Here is a 17,192-nt window from a genome sequence, read left to right on the forward strand (position 1 = left end):
AGGTGTCCCCTCCCGGCCAGGAGGTACCTCCAGATGTATCTTGTTTGAAACCAGGAACAGAAATCCCTCTTTTGACACCCAAACCCACTGCCATGACCATTCCCACTCAAGAGTGGAATGATTTGTCCCAACAGGATAGAGTGGAACACGTGATTTCTGTGGCGCCACAGGATAAGTACTCTAATCTCAAGGTTGGTTTGAAGCGCAAGGTCAGCAGTTCAAACTCACCAGCCACTCCTCGGAAACCCTATATAGGGTCACTAGACGTCAGAACCTAGGTGACAGCACTTAAAAACAATAGATCTTAATGGGAGTGACTGCCTCATCGCTCTCCCTGAGGGCCTGGTGGGTTTGAACCACTTATCTTTCAGGTAGCAAATTTGACACTTAACCCACTGTGCCACCAGGGTTCCTTCACCTTAGTCCAAGGTGCCCCCAATCAGTCAGAAACCATGCAACGCAGACAGCTGTCCACATGGCTTCCAAAGGAAAATTGCTGGTTCCATAAAAAGGCCCCCCTGAAGCCGAGTTAGCATCTCAGCTGCCAGCAGGTCAGTGGTGGGCCTGTTGATGTCAGGGCAGCCTGGACACTGGGCTCAACCCAGAAGGTGGCTCCCCACCACTTGCTTTTCAAAATTTAGTGGCCAGTATCCTAGCACTGTTGTGTGCCCTAGAGTTGTTTTCCGCCTTACAGGAGAACTCCATGCATGTCCTAGGTTTTCAGTCTTTTGGGGAGATCTCCCTCAAAGCTACTGGTAGGTTCCAATCCACAACATTTATCTGATCATTAACCATTCGTTGTGCCTCCAGGGATCCTTTCTAGAACAATTCATACCAACCACATGGCCTCACCCCTTGAATCTGAATTAAGGTTTGCCTCACCACCACCCCCGCCCCCCTTCGGTGACTTGGACCAATAGTCTGAGCAGGTCCCGACATATCACCCTATCAGAACATATCCAGGCTCCCTCCCCCAATTAGCTATTGGACTGTGTACCTATCCTGGGAAACTGTGACCAACTGGCCCGCAGGTGCTGGGAGAACCGCAAAATCCCAGAGATCAGACTGATGTCCACCTAGAGGCACCCCCACCTCTGCAAACAAAATGCACTGCTGTTGTTGGAAAGGATTGTTCAAGGGCTCCCTGGGCCTAGAAGTCTAGCACTGGAAGCAGTGAGCAGCTTCTACGAAAGTGTTCAGAACGTTCTGTCCCCAACAGCGATGTTGCCCAGACCTTCGGGTCCCACCAAAGCAGGGACTGCTTTTTCCTGCCCTCTTTCACACCACAGCCCCAGGCCCAGTGGGTGATCCAGGGGGGCAGGTGGGCTGACTTCATGTCAAATAATGCAGCGCCACAGTTACTGGGTTAGGAGACAACAGTGAGAACCCTCATCCAGGGCTCCAGCTAGGGGTGTTTACAGTGTGGGGGCAGGAGCTGCGTGGCCAGCCAATCAGAGCGGGTAGAAGAGTAGGGGGAGGCCTTCCAAGTGGGGTCCAGACTGACCAGGGCAGTAATGGGGAGCGGGGGGCGGGAGCAGGACACAGAGGGCAGTCCCAAGTCCTCACAGCCTTATAGGTTTTACAGACCTGAGGTGGTGGGTCTGCAGCTCACCCCCTGACACCCCCCCCCACTAGATGGGTCCTTGGGGAAATTAGGATGGGCGGGTCATGGCAGGGGCTACACCCACCTGGTGGGACGCTGTCTGCAGTGATGGGCTGGGGGCTAGGATGGAGAGTTCCAGGGTGCTGGATCTGGAGGTGGGTGTCTGGTCAGCCTGTCCCCCTGCCCACAGGTTTACAGCAGAGGCCAGGAAGCGGCAGCGGCCATTCACCTACCTGCCCTTTGGGGCCGGCCCGCGGAGCTGTCTCGGGGTACGACTAGGGCTGCTTGAGATCAAGCTGACGCTGCTCCGAGTACTGCGTGCCTTCCGGTTCCAGGCCTGCGTCGAGACCCAGGTGAGTCCACTGCGGGTGGGTACTCTTCCTGGGAGTTCACCCAGCTCCCAAGGATCACCCCCAGTTCTCTGAACCACACCTCTTGCTTGGTGCTGCATGCAGCTGTTTCTTCTATAAAAGGGACAGCCCCAATGTCCCAGCTCCCAGGCATGGGAGGACTGAAGCTCCCAGTTATCACAGCTGGTTGGGGTGTAGCGTGCCCTCCAGTCCTGCCCACTGGGCATGTGGTGGCTAGGGACGTGCATGTGCTCAGGCACCGCAACCTTTGCATCCACCCAGTCCTCGAGTCCCCAACAGCCATGACCAGTCCCAGAGGTGCTCAGACCACACCTTTTCACCCAGACACTTGGCCCCTTCTTGGCCAAGTCCCCACACTGTACCCCAATCCCAAGGAGAGTCAGTGAACTAGGTCAGGGTACACACACCCCTCCCAGCTCACAGCCATCTTATGGAGCAGACCTTAACAGTGGGCTCGGCCAGTGTCCTATCCACCTTCCACAGCAGTGAACAAATGAGGGGTTGCTCAATAGACACCAGGTTCACCCCAAGTGGCTCTCTGTGCAAAGGTTCCCCTTTGCCACCCTGGACAGGACTGAAGACAGACACCCTGGCACATGTCTGTGGTCCTGGTGGCTCATGTTAGAGAGGCCTGGTTGGTGCAGGTGATGAGGCTGTCTGTCCACCAGATGTGTGTGTTGGGGGGGCGGGGGAGGCAGCAGCAGAGCCCAAGCAGGGTGGGTGTGCCCCACCCCAAGACCTCCTAGTGGGGGTTGTCTGGTTCACCAATCTCCCGCACACCCAAGGTTCTGGTACTTCCCAGAGAGAACCCAGATTTCCAGACCCATCTGGCCTCACTCTGTATAACCCACCTGGATGTCCCCACTAAGACGTTTGCTGCCCTTGAATGGTCTACCCAGGTAACCATTCACGCCCCACCATGGAACCATATCCCACCCTGCCCTAATCTGATCCTTCAAGGGGCCTGAGAGGTGGCGCTCTAACGGTTCTCCAGTCCTAGCCCAGCCCCATGCCGCCTCCCCCAGGAAGGCTTTCCTGCCAGCTGCTCTGGTGCCATTTCAAGCTCCTCTGCAGCTGTGCTCATGAACGCAAAGACAAGACACAGTGTGTGGCTACTCAAAATGTAATCTTAGTTCAGTGAAATTTAATCATATGTACTAAGATTAGAAACAGCCATGGTATGCATGGGCAGGGACCCATAGCACCTCATGCCCAGATCCCTCAGAACAGTCAGGGACCCCGTGGGGCCTTGCTTCCTGAGCCTTTCAGAAGAGCCCGGCTCTGCACCCATCCATCGCCCAGTGCCCCGATTAAGTACCGGGTCTCAGAGCCGTCCTGTCTTCATTTAGAGTGAGATGCAGGGCTGTGAGGGTCCAGGTGGCCCAATGGCCCATGTCAACACAACGAGGCCAGGCAGGAGCCCAGGGAAAGGACCAGCTATTATTATAGGATGCCCATGCCCAAGGACTGCTCTGCTGGCTTCAAGGAGCAGAGGTCCAATTGGGCAAGTGTCACGCCCTTGTATTGTAGTCCAGGTGTCTAAAGTGTCCAAGTGCGCAGAAACTCCTCCTTCCACTCCTTATCTCTATTTCAGGTACCACTGCAGCTGGCATCCAACTTGGCCCTCGCTCCAAAAACTGGTGTCTCCATCAAGATAGTGCCCCGCTGACCAGGAAGACCTCACTCAAGGGAGATGTGGGGACCTGCACAGAAGGTACCCCCCAACACATACAGCCTAGTGAGAAAGAAGGGTTCCAGGGGGTTCAGGAAGGCTTCAACTGCTTTAATAAAGTGTTACTTATTGCACTTGGCATTGATCCAACTCCACTGCTGACAAATGTGACACACACACACGTGGCAAAACTGAGAAACAGGCTTTGCAGGAGAGTGAGGCAAGGGCCTTTTCCACACTTCAAGAAGGACCTTTATCCTGAACACCAACTTCAAAAAAACTTTAAGGCTCTGGAAACAATGTGCTTTTCTCTAGGTGGACAATGCCCCCTTATAAAATACCCAGCATGCAGAAAGGGAAACTCATCTATCTATTGAACAGTGTTCATTTTGATCTGATGGAAACTTGGGCTAAACTAATGACCCTGGTGGTGCTAAGCAGCTCCAATGCAGCAAACCCCTCAGACTGGAATCCAGTTCTGAAGGGTAGGGAGCTGGTAGCCGCCCTGTGCCTCAGTTTCCTCCTCTGTAAAGCAGAGAGGTCTACCATGGTCAAAGAGCACCCCAGTGGAATGTCTGAACAGCTTGGCAGGAGCGCTGACTGTATCACAGGTGCCCGGAGCTTACCAGGCAACCCCATAGAAAACCGTCTGGGGTGCTTGGTCCTTTATCCCCTCTGCTCGCCTCACACTGAGCTTCTTCGGACTGAACCCCGACTTTGGGGGACTGAAGACTTACAGATTTGGGGGGTAGAAAAGATAAGCATGCTACTCCTACAAATATTAGCATGCTACTCCTACAAATATTACCAAACAGAAAATGATGGGAACTGCAGCTGGGGTCCCATTAAGTGAGGAATCTGTGGTGTCACAGTAAAGCCACACAGAACCTGCCTCCCACTGCCAGGAAAAGTGGCTTAGTGCACACACATACAATGCACTAACACACCAAAACCGATGCTCAAACAGACGCTGAAGAATGACCACCTCAGGCTTTCAGGTAAGTCTTTATTTCTGTGCTCTGACATTCATGGCACAAGATTCAGATCTCCTGGGGTTGTCACCTGCCAGGTGAGCTCACTCCCTAGAATTAACAGCAGGCCCACAAGGGCGCACGCCACCATTACCACTGTATCAGACAACACAGGTTGCAGAGAGGCCTGACCCAAGAACAGCAATCAGGACTGCACCCAGCCTCCCCCCCCCACCCCCATTCTCAGGATCAGCTGGTGACTCTGCCCTCCCATAAGCACAGCCACACCCTGGAGGCCCAGGGGCATGACAGACCGAAAACCCTAAAGGTTAAAATTAATCCATAAAACCATTTGTAGAAATCTATACCTGGTACCAAAAAGCAGCAAAGTCAACAGATAGTAAAATGTAACATCATAAAACACACTATTAAAAGGCACAAACGGTCACCAACCACCACAAGCCGACGGAGACCCTAAAAGTGAGAATTACCATCTGGTGATTAAGAATGCTGCATCAGAGAAAGCAGCATTTAACAGTTCATTAAAAGTTTTTTTGTTTAAAAACTAAACCACTAGGCAGACTGCCTCAGCGGGCGAACCACCCCCAGATGCCCATGCGTGGCTGGCCCGCGGCAGTGGTTCCAACAGAGGCCGGGCCGGAGAGGGAGGCCGTGGCCGTGAGGGAGGCGGTGGCCGCCCTGGACACCGGAGCCGCAAGGGAGGCGGTGGCCGCCTGGGACGCCGGGGCCGCGAGGGAGGCCGGGGCCGCGAGGGAGGCCGGGGCCACGAGGGAGGCCACGGGTCTGGCGCTGGTGGTGTACTGGATGAGGTATTCAGGATAGACCTGGTGCTTCTCAAAGACCACAAAGATAGACGGGTCAGACATGCTGTTCACGCAGCTGTCGTAGAAGGTGGTGGCCTGGCCCTCCTTGGCTGGTGGGCGGACATAGGTGGCACAGCCACGGACAAACTCGCCTACCAGCACTCGGGCCAGAAACATCCTGTGGGACTGTGCGCTGGCCTCACTGTAGTGGTGAGAGTACGCAGCGTCACGGGCGAAGTAGCTCCCTGCAAGAACAGGGGGCTCAGGTCAAGATGCAGAGTGGGGAGGTCTTCCCTCTCAGCACCTGCAGGGCACAGGTCAAATGCTAGCAGGCCTGCTTGAATGTGGCAGGCCCCTTAGTGGGGTCCCAGCCCTGAAGCCTGCTGCCATTGACTGAATTCCCACTCAGGCCCCACAGTTGTCAGGAGAAGAACTCCGCTCCATGGGGTTCAATGGCTGCCTTTTCAGGTCACCAGTCCTTTTTACTGAGGTAGAGCTTATTCTTGGTAAACTCCACAAACTCTTGGTTAGCAGCCAAGTCTGTATACCCAGGGATTCTGAAAAGGGTACCAGAGGGAAGTGAGGAAGCCAGCCACCAGTGCAACTCAGCTGAAGTGCCTTGTCAGTCAGGGCTCTCAGCCAAACTCTGCCCTTACAGCATGGGATGGACAGCTGCACACTAACTGGTAGACAGGTGATAAAGCAGGCATGCAGACTCCAGATTAAATGAACACAGCATCCATCCATCGTGCCTTGTGTAATGTAAAAGAGGCACTGAAGAGCCACAGGGATTTGAGGTTCAGAAGGGGTGACAAACCACATGTGACAATGGGGAAAGCAGGGGAGACGTATGGGGGGATTCATTATTAGTCTTGCAAACTCATCTGCGAGTTTGAAATTCATTCCACAAACAGTTTGGAAATAACTGAAGGGCAGAAGCCCCTCCCTAACCCAGATAAACACTGCAGTGAGTTTGTCTGAGGAGCTGCCCGCTAAGGGCCCTTCTCTGAGACTGAGGCAGAGGCTCCCACAGGCCCCCTTCCCCATAGTGTGCAGGACCTGCTGGGGTGGTGGCCTCCGCCCTGCCACCGTATTAGCCCTCACCTTTGCCATAGGAGGTGCCGTGAAGTCCACAGATGCGCCAGTCGAAGTTCTGCTGGCAGATGGCATCCACAAAGCAGGCGTTGGTGCCATGGAAGAGCTGCCTCTCGTACACTGCGGCACCTCCACACTTCTTCTGCATCTGACTCTTCTGCCTAAAGTCCAGAAAGGGCAGGGGGGAAAGGAGGAGGACATCATGCCCAACCGCTACACCTCCGCAGCCGCAGCCTGGGACCATGGGGTGCAGCACTGAGACCAGGGTTCTGGCCACCCCAGAACGAGGGGAAAACCCACAATAAACCGCTTCCTCCATCACTAGGGGGCCTCCCCAGGCACAGAAACCCCAAAAGCAGATCAACCGTGGAGAATGGAGTCCTCCCAGCTGCCTGAGGAAGCTTGTTGCTGCAAAGTGCAAAGTCTTCTCTGACCCCCCCACTGTGGGGACTGGCCAACCGCATCCCCAACAGGTGGCCACTATGACGTCTTCCCTCCTCAAACGAACAAAGGGACCTGCAGGTCCTCAGACACAGCCATGCTTCCTGGGGCTGAGGGGGCGGTGGGCCATGCTGACCCTCAACTGCTCTCCGGGGGCGCGCTGGCTAAGTCACCAGTGAACTAGGACAGCAAAGGAGCAGTCCCCATCTGTACGACGGATCTGCACGACAGGGAGGGAAGCCCGGGGAGCACCATCGCCACGCCACGCACCACTGGTAGACTTCCCAGAGGGCCAGGTTCTGCACGCGCTCAATCTTCTGGATTAGGTAGGAGGGCAGCGTGCGGCTGAAAAGCTCACAGACCTTCTGGTGCTCCTCCGAGGACGGGATGAGGGCAACTCTCTGAGGAACAAATACATTTCAGAACCCGACCCCCAGTCCTTCCCAGAGCCAAGAAGACCCCAGGACCACCTCCAGATGCTCCACCTTCCCACACAGCTCCCACTCTCCACTGTGTCCTCCCTTGCTCTCACTCAATTACACTGCTCAGGGGTCAACCATGGCTGCCCTGTCCCAACATGGGGTGTTTTATCTGTGTACATTGTACAAGCTCAGCAAGGCCCATCCTCCAAGGACAGGCGGATCAACTGGACACACACTAGGCAGGACACCAGCTATCAGCCGAGCGCCCCACAATCACTACCCAGGTGGGCTGCTGAAGTGGCTGTTCAAGTCTCTAGTCATCCTTCTCACAGACAGCCCCCCAAATTCCATCATGCTGGGGTCCCCCTGTCTGCCTTGCTGAGTGCACTGTATCTATCTGTTTGCCAGGCCCAGCTCCGGAATCCTTTCTGCTGCTTCCAGCAAATGCCACAGCCCCTTTTCCTCCCTCAACCCATCGCTCTCCTCACGAGACCCACTCCAACTGTTAACACCCCAAGACCTGAAAACCGACCAACCCACACCCCTCCTTCTTCCTTGAGCTACAGCCTTCCAGCCATCATTGGTTTACATCCCTGTCTTTCCTAGAACTCCTTCCCGGCCCCAACCAGCCAGGTAATCAGTTACTGTTGTTCAACCCGACTCATGGGGATCCTATGGTATTAGTCCCCCACATATGCATGCCATAGGATTGCCAATAAACTCATTTTTCGGAAGTGGACTGCCAGATCTTTCTTCCAAGGTGCCTCTGAGTGGACTCAAACCTCCAACCTTTTGGTGAGTATCCGAGCAGCCAGGTCTCCATACCTACCTTGAATCCCAGGTCCGGCACGGCAGATGAGTCCCAATAGTCTGGGATGCTCTTTGGGCCTAAAAGCATGCCACTGCTGTACAACAGAAACAAAAAACATTCAGACACTGTGTTCTGGGACTAAGGAGAGCTGTGGAGGGATGGACAATGAGGAGGAAAGTCAAAGAAATGACACATTTGAATTGTGGTTTTGACAAAGCTACTGATTATGCCACAGGCTGCCAGAAGAATGAAGAAATCGGTCTCAGCAGTGCAGCCAGAATGCTCCTTAGAAGCCAGGATGGCGAGACTTTGTCTCATGTATTTTGGACATGTTATCAGGAGGGACCAGAGTCCCTGAAGACGGCCATGTCTGGTAGAGGGTCGGCAACAAAGAGAAAGACCCCCAATAAGATGGACCAGCACAGCGGGAGCAACAATGGGCTTGGACACAGTAAGGGCTGTGAGGATGGCACAGATCCAGGGAGTGTTTAGTCTACTGCCTGTGGGTCACTAGGAGTCGGAAGTGACTGCACTGCACTGAATGACACCACCGCACGGCTCTCTCTGCTAGCCAACCCCACCAATCTTGAGTCTCAGCACACATTAACAGCTAGAGAAAAGAATGAAGAGTAACAAACCCAGTACTCCCCAGGTGAGGGCACTTTCATCTTTGCCTGTGTGGCCCCAACCCTAGAGAGTGAGGAAGAAGAAGTTGAGCACACGATGACAACAGCACAGACAGGCCCACAAACCCCTTCCCTGCAATTCTGAAACTCTGTACATTCTGAAAACAACAGCTGCACAGAGGTGTAACAGACATACAATATACAACGGACATCAAAACTTAGACGGCAACAGAAATCTGATTTGCACTGGTGAGAGGATACTTGTGGTCTGTATTTATCCTTCTTCACTGAACTGCTAACCGCAAGGTCAGAGGTTCAAACCCACCACAGCCGTTCCTTGGAAACCCTATACAGGTTCGCTTTGAGTTGGGACTAACTTGATAGCACTTTACACAAATGTCACTGTGGAATAAGCATTGGACTACTAAGCTGCTGCAAGGTTGGCAGTCCAAACCCACCAGAAGCTCCTCAGAGGAAGGAAGAGGCTTTCTGCTCATGGAAAGAGTTAAAGCCTCGGAAACCCTAGACAGGGTGGCTATGAGTTGGAATGGCCTACACAACTGTGGGTTTGGAGTCCGGCTTAATGTTACTATGCATACTTTTACATCAGAAATATTAATGTACTTAATTACAGAGTATTAGATCATCCAAGCACCACAATATCCTTCCAAAAATAATCAAACACACACACAAGGTTTGTAGTAGCCATCACTCCAGAGGGTTTAGGAACGAAGATAGTGAGACAAGGATCCCTCCCAATCCATCCCTGGTCTCGTTCAGATGCTCTATTTTCTCTGACAGATCGACTTCTGTTTCGGCTGCCATGAGATGCACTTACATTCTAAGCCTCAAAAATGTCCAGGAATAACTTTCCTCAGAAAACGGACCATTTAAAAGTAACTACACAAGCATCTGAAATTGATCAAACATGCAATCAAGATATATTGATCATTACTGGTGATTGGAATGCAAAGGCTGGGAGCAAAGAGAAAGGATCCGTAGTTGGAAAATATGGCCTTCGTGATAGAAATGATGCTGGAGAACGCATAATAGAATTCTGTAAAACCAATGATTTGCTCATTTCAAATACCTTCTTTACACAGCTTAAGAGACAACTATACATATGGACCTCGCCAGATGGAATACATAGAAATCAAATTGACAACATCCGCGGAAAAAGATGATGGAAAAACTGCATATCATCAGTAAAAATAAGGCCAGGGACAGACTGTGGAACACACCATCAATTGCTCATATGCAAATTCAAACTGAAGCCGAAGAAAATGAAAACAAGTCCACAAGAGCCAAAATATGACCTTGAATATATCCTACTTGAATTTAGAAATCATCTGAAGAACGGATCTGATACATTGAACACTAAAGACGGAAAACCAGAAGAGTTGTGTGATGACATCAAGAACATCATACATGAAGAAAGCAAAAAGTCATTGAGAAGACAAGAAAGAAGGAAAAGGTCAAAATGGATGTCAGAAGGGACACTGAAACTTGCTCTCCAGCACAGAGATGATAAAGCAAATGGAAAAAATGAGGAAGTCCAGCAGCTGAATAGAAAATTTCAAAGATCAGCTCAAGAAGATAAAGCCTAGTATTACAATAAAATGTGCAAAGATCTGGAGTCAGAAACCAAAAGGGAAGAACATGCTCAGCATTTCTCAAGCTGGGGGAACTGAAGAAAAAATTCAAGCCTCGACTTTTGTTATTGAAAGATTCTCCGGGAAAATTATTGAAATGATGCAGAAAGCATCAAGAGAAGATGGAAGGAATACAAAGAGTCACTGTACCAAAAGGAAATGGTTAATGTTCAACCGTTTCAAGAGGTAGAATATGATCAAGAGCCAATGATACTGAAGGAGGAAGTCCAAGGTGCACTGAAGGAACTGGCAAAGAACAAGGCACCAGGATCTGATGGAATAAAAACTGAAATTTTTCAAGAAAGTGAGGCGGCACAGGAGGCACTCACTTGCCAAGAAATTTGGAAAACAACTACCTGGCCGACTGATTGGAAGAGATCTATATCTGTGCCCATTCCAAAGAGAGGTGACCCAACAGAATGCGGAAATCATCGGACTATCTCTTTGATATCCCATGCGAGTAAAGTTTTGCTAAAGGTAATACAGATTCAATCATACATTGACAGAGAACTTCCGGAGGTTCAAGCCGACTCAGGAGAGGTCGTGGAACGAGGGATATCGCTGCGGATGTCCGATGGATGCTGGCTGAAAGCAGAGACTATCAGAAAGATGTTTACCTGTGCTTTATCGACTACACAAAGGCTTTCGATTGTGTGGATCATGACAAGCTACAGACAGCCTTGCGAAGTATGAGTATTCCGGAACACTTAATTGTACTCATGAGGAATCTCTACACGGACCCAAGAGGCAGTTGTTTGAACACAACATGGGAATACTGAATGGTTTAAAATTGAAAAAGGTGTGCAACAAAGTTGTAGTCTTTCACCATACTTATTCGACCTGTATGCTGAGCAAATAATCCAAGAAGCTGGGTTCTATGAAGAAAAACGTGGCATCAGGATTGGAAGAAGACTCATGAACAATCCTGCGATATGCAGATGATACAACCTTGCTTGCTGAGAGTGAAGAGAATTAAAACATTTACAGATGAAGATCAAAGAGCACAGCCTTCGGTATGGATTGCATATCAAATGTAAAAAAACAAAAATCCTCACCACTGGACCAATAAACAACATTCTTATCAAAGGAGAAAAGATTGAAGTTGTCAAGGACTTTATTTTTCTTGGATTAACTATCAACACTCATGGAAGCAGCAGTCAAGAGATCAAACGACGTACTGCATTAGGCAGATCTGCTGACCTTTTTAAAGTGTTGAAGAGCAAAAATGTCAGCTTGAGGACTAAGGTGCACCTGACCCAAGCCATGGTATTTTCAATAACCTCACATGCATGCGAAAGCTTGACAGTGAATAAGGAAGACTGTAGAAGAATTGATGCATTTGAGTTATGGTGTTGGAGGAAAATACTGAAAGTGCCATGGGCTGCCAAAAGAACCAATAGATCTGTTTTGGAAGAAGTACAGCCAGAGTGCTCCTTGGAAGCCAAGATGGCCAAACTTTGTCTCTCATACTTTGGAGATATTGTCAGGAGGGACTAATCGCTGGAGAAGGAGATCATGTTTGGTAAGGTGGAGGCTCAGAGAAAAAGAGGAAGACCCCCAACGAGATGGATTGGCCAAGTGGCAGCATCGACGGACTCAAGCATGGTAACAGAAGTGAGGTTAGCCCAGGATCGGGCAAGCGTTTCATTCTGCTGTGTATAAGGTCGCTATGGGTTGGTACCAACTCGATGGCACCTAACAACAACAACCACCCAAGCACAGTGCTATGAAGCTTTGTGATACACACATACACACAGAGAGCGATAGGCTGAGCAGACAAAATGCTGAGAGACAGAGCAGAGCGCCAGGCACTGAGTTCCTGTTGTTATTAGGTGCCATGACTTACAGCAAACTCAGGTGCAGTGGGTACGCTGCCTGCCTCTATACCATCCCCAGAATCAGTTATACATGGGACTACTGTGATCTATAAGTTTCCCCAACTTAAGATTGCCAGGACTTTCTTCCTTGTCCATTTTAAGTCTAGAAGCCCCACTGAAATGTGTTCAGAATCACAGCAACGTACAAGCCTCTAACAGATGACAGTAGTTGTAGCTGAGGTGCACTGGCTGGGAATCAAGGCCAGGTCTCCCACATGGAAGACGAGAGGTTCTACAAAGGAGCCACCTCTCCCCAGGTATTGACTTACTGAGCCCATAAAGTCCTCTAAGGCTTATGCCCATCCCAGATCCGTCTCCCATTATCTGCAGCCCACTGCACACAAACTGCACACACACCAAGGAGCATGTTCTCTTAAAACAGCCTACCAGGTTTGCTTCTTCTTCACATCCTGTGGGGACACATATTTGGGTCTCCGGCAAACCTTTCTGACTGTGCTGTAGCGCAGGTTTCTCTGGACAAGGGCTGGAAAATCAGAGCTCATTAAAAAGATAAACACACAAATGCATGCAGAAGAATGTTATAAACACAAATTAAATAGGTTGAAAAAGCTAACTGAAATGTGTAAAGTTCAAAATGGATCTGTTTAAAAAAAAAAAAAAAAGGCTATTTTAACACATTTCAAATATTCATTAAGAAAACAGGAACATCTGGGAGACTGGATTGAAAAGTAAGTGACTAGTTACTGACACACCAATTACACACGAGAACTTTATGATCTTGTTTAAATGATTCTTTGCAAAGTGATTTTCCAGCTTGTGAGTTTGGGGGTGGGGGGACTTTACAGTTGAGAGAATTTTAATCTTAGGACTTTTTTTCATATTGACTCATCTCACCTTTTCTGAACCCTCATCACCCAGTCCAGCATTCATGTTTCCGTGCTGAGCATTGAGATCAGTGGTAAACACCATCAAGGTGAACATTCACGGACCCCACCAGCAAAACCTGTCTACTTTTACTTTCTGCACTTAAATTACAAAAACAATTTCTTCCCGTTTAAAAAACCTTTTTGTATTAACCACTGTGACCCCACAAGCTTGCAAATAAGCACATGACAGGAAAAGAGGGTGTCCTGAGGGTTACTATGCGGCAACCAAGTGTTCATCAAGAACACTCCTGAGCCTGGTCCTCAGCAAAGGAGAGTGACGCAATCCCAGATGCCTGGGAGTACTAGAGTCCAGCAGACTAACCAGCCACACAAACCTCTGCCTCAAGACCCTGAGACCAGAAAGATTAATTAGTGCCTGGCTACCACTATCAACTGCTCTGAAAGGAATCACATTAGAAGGTCATGGATAGAGTGGGAGAAAAATATGGAACAAAACTCAAAATCATATAAAAGACAAGTTTTACTTGTTGGAGAGAAACTGGTGGAAGCCCTGAGACAATGGCCTTTAGTGACTCTTGAGGTCTGGGAAGGTCTGGAAAGGTCTACAGAGTGAAGAATACCACTAGGGAGGTATGAACACCTTAGAATAATCAACCATTTGATATTAAAAGGGCAGCATTCACCCAAGGACAAATCTCAAACGGATTAGAAAAGGAGGAAGAATGGAAACGGAACCCAAGGAGAAGTGGGATATGTGATGTTACACTGAAGGGACTGAAATCAATGACATAAAATATGTACAAATTGTCTAATGTAAATCTGAAGATCTGTTAACCTTGATCCAATACACAATAAAAAGTTAAATGTAAAAAAAAATAAATAAAAATTAAAAGGTTAAACGTATCTTTAACCTGGTGTCTGCCATGTTCTGATGACGAGCCCATAGCCTCTCCTAGGTTCACTGCTCCCGGAACTACCTCAGCTGGATCCTTACTGGCCTGATGACTAACAATGAGTCATGAGACTCAGCTTCACTGGGGCAATTCCAGGTTAGTTACCTCCTCAGACAGAGTCCTAACAGGACTTGTCCTCCCAGGTATCCTGCCCCCACCCCATATGGGTCAGAGTAGAACTATGTTCCATGGAAGTAGATAACCAGACCTTTCTTCTGCAGCTACTCTGGATGGCATCAGTTAGCAGTTGAGCCCATTAGGAGTCAAGTGTTTACCCATGTACATTAACAGGGGTGCAGGCGGGGCAGAAATACCTTTGAAATCTAACTCGTACTCATGCTTTCCGGCCTGGAACTGAAGAGTGGCTGCCTGGGCGTCTGAGCCCGGCATGCAGTACGCCAGGTAGGCCTTCTCCAACTCAGAGCTGCTGACGGTGGCCACAGGGTGCTCCGTGCCCTGCAAGGAGAGATCAAGAACGTTCATGAAGGAGGGAGAAAGGCTGAGCAGCTACAACCCACCCAGAAGTGCCTATGAGGGGCACTCATATCATGGGGCAGAGACCAGCGGGGGCACAGAAGGACCCCGGAAAAGGGAAGGTAGGACCAAGCAGGACAGCAGGGACCAGACATCCCAACATTCAATGACAGCAGGATAGTACAACTGCCCCCAACGAAGGAGCAACACTGAGTGAGCACAAACGTCGCCTGACGACAGCCATCAGCCCCCTCACCTCTTCCCCGTCCTTCATGTCCCCTTTCCAGTCAGCTCAGCAAAAGATCATTGGTTTGAACCACCATGCGCTCCACAGCTTCCAGAAGGAGTCCAGTCTCGAACACTATGGGGCAGCACTATGCTGTACCATAGGGGCACTGAAGTCACAACTGACTGGGCAGCAGTGATTTCGTTTTAGGACCTCAGTTACCCCACCTAGTTATGACAGGACTAATAACCGTACTGTGCCCTCTTCAAAGGGCTGGCAAAATCATAAAATAGGGCAGGCGAAGCACTCGGCACAGTCCCTGAAACACACACAAAGCCCCTTTCTAATGGTTGTCCCATTGTCATGGTCTCTAGACTGAAACTAACATTAACCTTATAGTCAAACCTAGTCCTCCTGGTCCTGCTTGGTCACAAGTCCTAGGCTTTACAGTTGTTAGGTGTCATCAAGTTGGTTCCAACCCCTATAACAACCCTACGTACAACAGAATGAAACACCGCCTGGTGCTGTGCCAGCCTCACAATTGCTACACTGGAGTCTGCTGCTGCTGCTGTCATTGTACAAATCCATCTCCTTGTGGGGGGAGTCTCCCTCTTTCTAACTGACCTTCCGCTTTACAAAAGTTTACAGACACAGACATAAACAAAGCAGGCCCTGCCGTTTCTCAGGGAGCTATGGGGACGGGGCACAAAAGCAAGGAGTTCCAATCCAGGCAGAGAGTGCGATCAAGATGGTCAACAAGGGGACATCAGAAAAGGTTGACATTACTCCCTAGCTCATGACTTTACAGTGATGCCATGTTTCTTCTCTAGAACCCTGTCCTCTTTCTAGGCTAAAGAAGCTGGAGAAAACGGAGAGCAAGGTGGTTAAACACCCTTCCAAACACGATGGGAAATAAACATCCTTCCCTCCCGCATGAGAGAATCAAATAGGGAATGGAGAAGAACAGCAGTGAGAAGAATGGAGGAGAACAGAGTGACTTAAGCCCCCAAGGCTTAAGTCAAAATCCCTTGTCAGAAGGAAGGGAAGAAGATGCAGTTGGTTGAACAGAAAGAAAAAGCAGAGACGTTGGTCCACTTTCCCCATGAAGGTCTGTGGGGAGCAGGCACGGTGCCTGTGAAAAGTCAGTGTTGAATTTGTGGGCTCCGAGTAAGTCGCCATTTACCAGTCTCCTGGGGGCCCAGAGAGCCTTCTGGGTAAGGGTGGAGCACATAGGAAGAATGGGAGTCTGCAGGCTCAGTGCAGGAAATACAGTCACAGAAGGGTAGAGGCATGCTGGCATATGCCAACCTGCCCAGGGGACAGAGACCTCCACTGTCCACTCAGAGGCATCTCAAGGAAGAGAAAGGATTAGACTCTTAGAGATGAAGGCTTTAGTGGAAAAGAAGGGGAAGCAGGTCTAAAGTCCATATTTCTGTAAGTGAAACCACCACTCGTCTGTCACTTTATCACACTATGGTGGCTTGTGAGTTGCTGTGATTCTGGAAGCTCTGCCACGCGTATTTTAAATACCAGCAGAGTCACCCATGGTGGACAGGTTTCAGATGAGCTTCCAGACAAAGACAGATTAGGAAGAAGGAGTGACAAAGTACTTCTGAATATTTAGTCACTGAAAACCTTATGAATAGCAGAGAAACACTGTCAGATACAGTGCCAGAAAATGAGCCCCTCAGATTGGGAGGCACTCAAAATGCTGACTGGAGAAGAAGAGCTGCCTCATCAAAGTAGAGTTGACCATGATGATGCGAATGCAGTAAAGCCCGTGGGAGTAAAGCCCGCGGGACCTTAATTTGTTGATGGAGCACAACTCAAAATGAAGAGCAACAGCTGTGAACATCCGTTAATAATCAGAACATGGAATGTACAAAGTATGAATCTAGGAAAATTAGGAATTGTCTAAAATGAAACGGAACACATAAACATCGATCGATATCTTAGGCATTAGTGAGCTGAAATGAACAGAAAATTTCAAATATCAGCTCAAGAAGATAAAGCCAAATATTACAACAAAATGTGCAAAGATCTGGAGTCAGAAAACCAAAAATGAGGAACACGCTCAGCACTTCTCAAGCTAGGGGAACTGAAGAAAAAATTCAAGCCTCGACTTTCGTTACTGAAAGATTCTCTGGGGAAATTATTGAAATGATGCAGAAAGCATCAAGAGAAGATGGAAGGAATACAAAGAGTCACTGTACCAAAAGGAAATGATTAATGTTCAACCGTTTCAAGAGGTAGCGTATGATCAAGAGCCAATGATACTGAAGGAGGAAGTCCAAGGTGCACTGAAGGAACTGGCAAAGAACAAGGC

General features: G+C 49.4%; 2 protein-coding genes across 2 annotated transcripts in view; one reads left to right on the top strand and one right to left on the bottom strand.

Moving 5' to 3' along the window:
* TBXAS1 (thromboxane A synthase 1 (platelet)) overlaps positions 1–3,643 on the top strand; it is a 154,585-nt gene extending 150,942 nt beyond the window's left edge. Inside the window, exons 13-14 of the mRNA XM_006861247.1 lie at positions 1,794–1,956; positions 3,569–3,643. Coding sequence (XP_006861309.1) covers positions 1,794–1,956; positions 3,569–3,643 — 238 coding nt within the window. The remainder of the gene's footprint in view (positions 1–1,793; positions 1,957–3,568) is intronic.
* Positions 3,644–5,204: 1,561 nt separating this feature from the next.
* The window catches only part of PARP12 (poly (ADP-ribose) polymerase family, member 12), a 63,878-nt gene continuing 51,890 nt past the window's right edge, over positions 5,205–17,192 (bottom strand). The window contains exons 7-12 of the mRNA XM_006861248.1: positions 14,481–14,622; positions 12,753–12,849; positions 8,229–8,304; positions 7,248–7,378; positions 6,546–6,697; positions 5,205–5,686 (exon numbers count right to left, since the gene is read on the bottom strand). Of these exons, the coding sequence (XP_006861310.1) occupies positions 5,205–5,686; positions 6,546–6,697; positions 7,248–7,378; positions 8,229–8,304; positions 12,753–12,849; positions 14,481–14,622 (1,080 nt within the window). The remainder of the gene's footprint in view (positions 5,687–6,545; positions 6,698–7,247; positions 7,379–8,228; positions 8,305–12,752; positions 12,850–14,480; positions 14,623–17,192) is intronic.

The sequence above is a fragment of the Chrysochloris asiatica genome, unplaced genomic scaffold (genome assembly GCF_000296735.1).
Source record: "Chrysochloris asiatica unplaced genomic scaffold, ChrAsi1.0 scaffold00041, whole genome shotgun sequence".
Lineage (NCBI taxonomy): Eukaryota > Metazoa > Chordata > Mammalia > Afrosoricida > Chrysochloridae > Chrysochloris > Chrysochloris asiatica.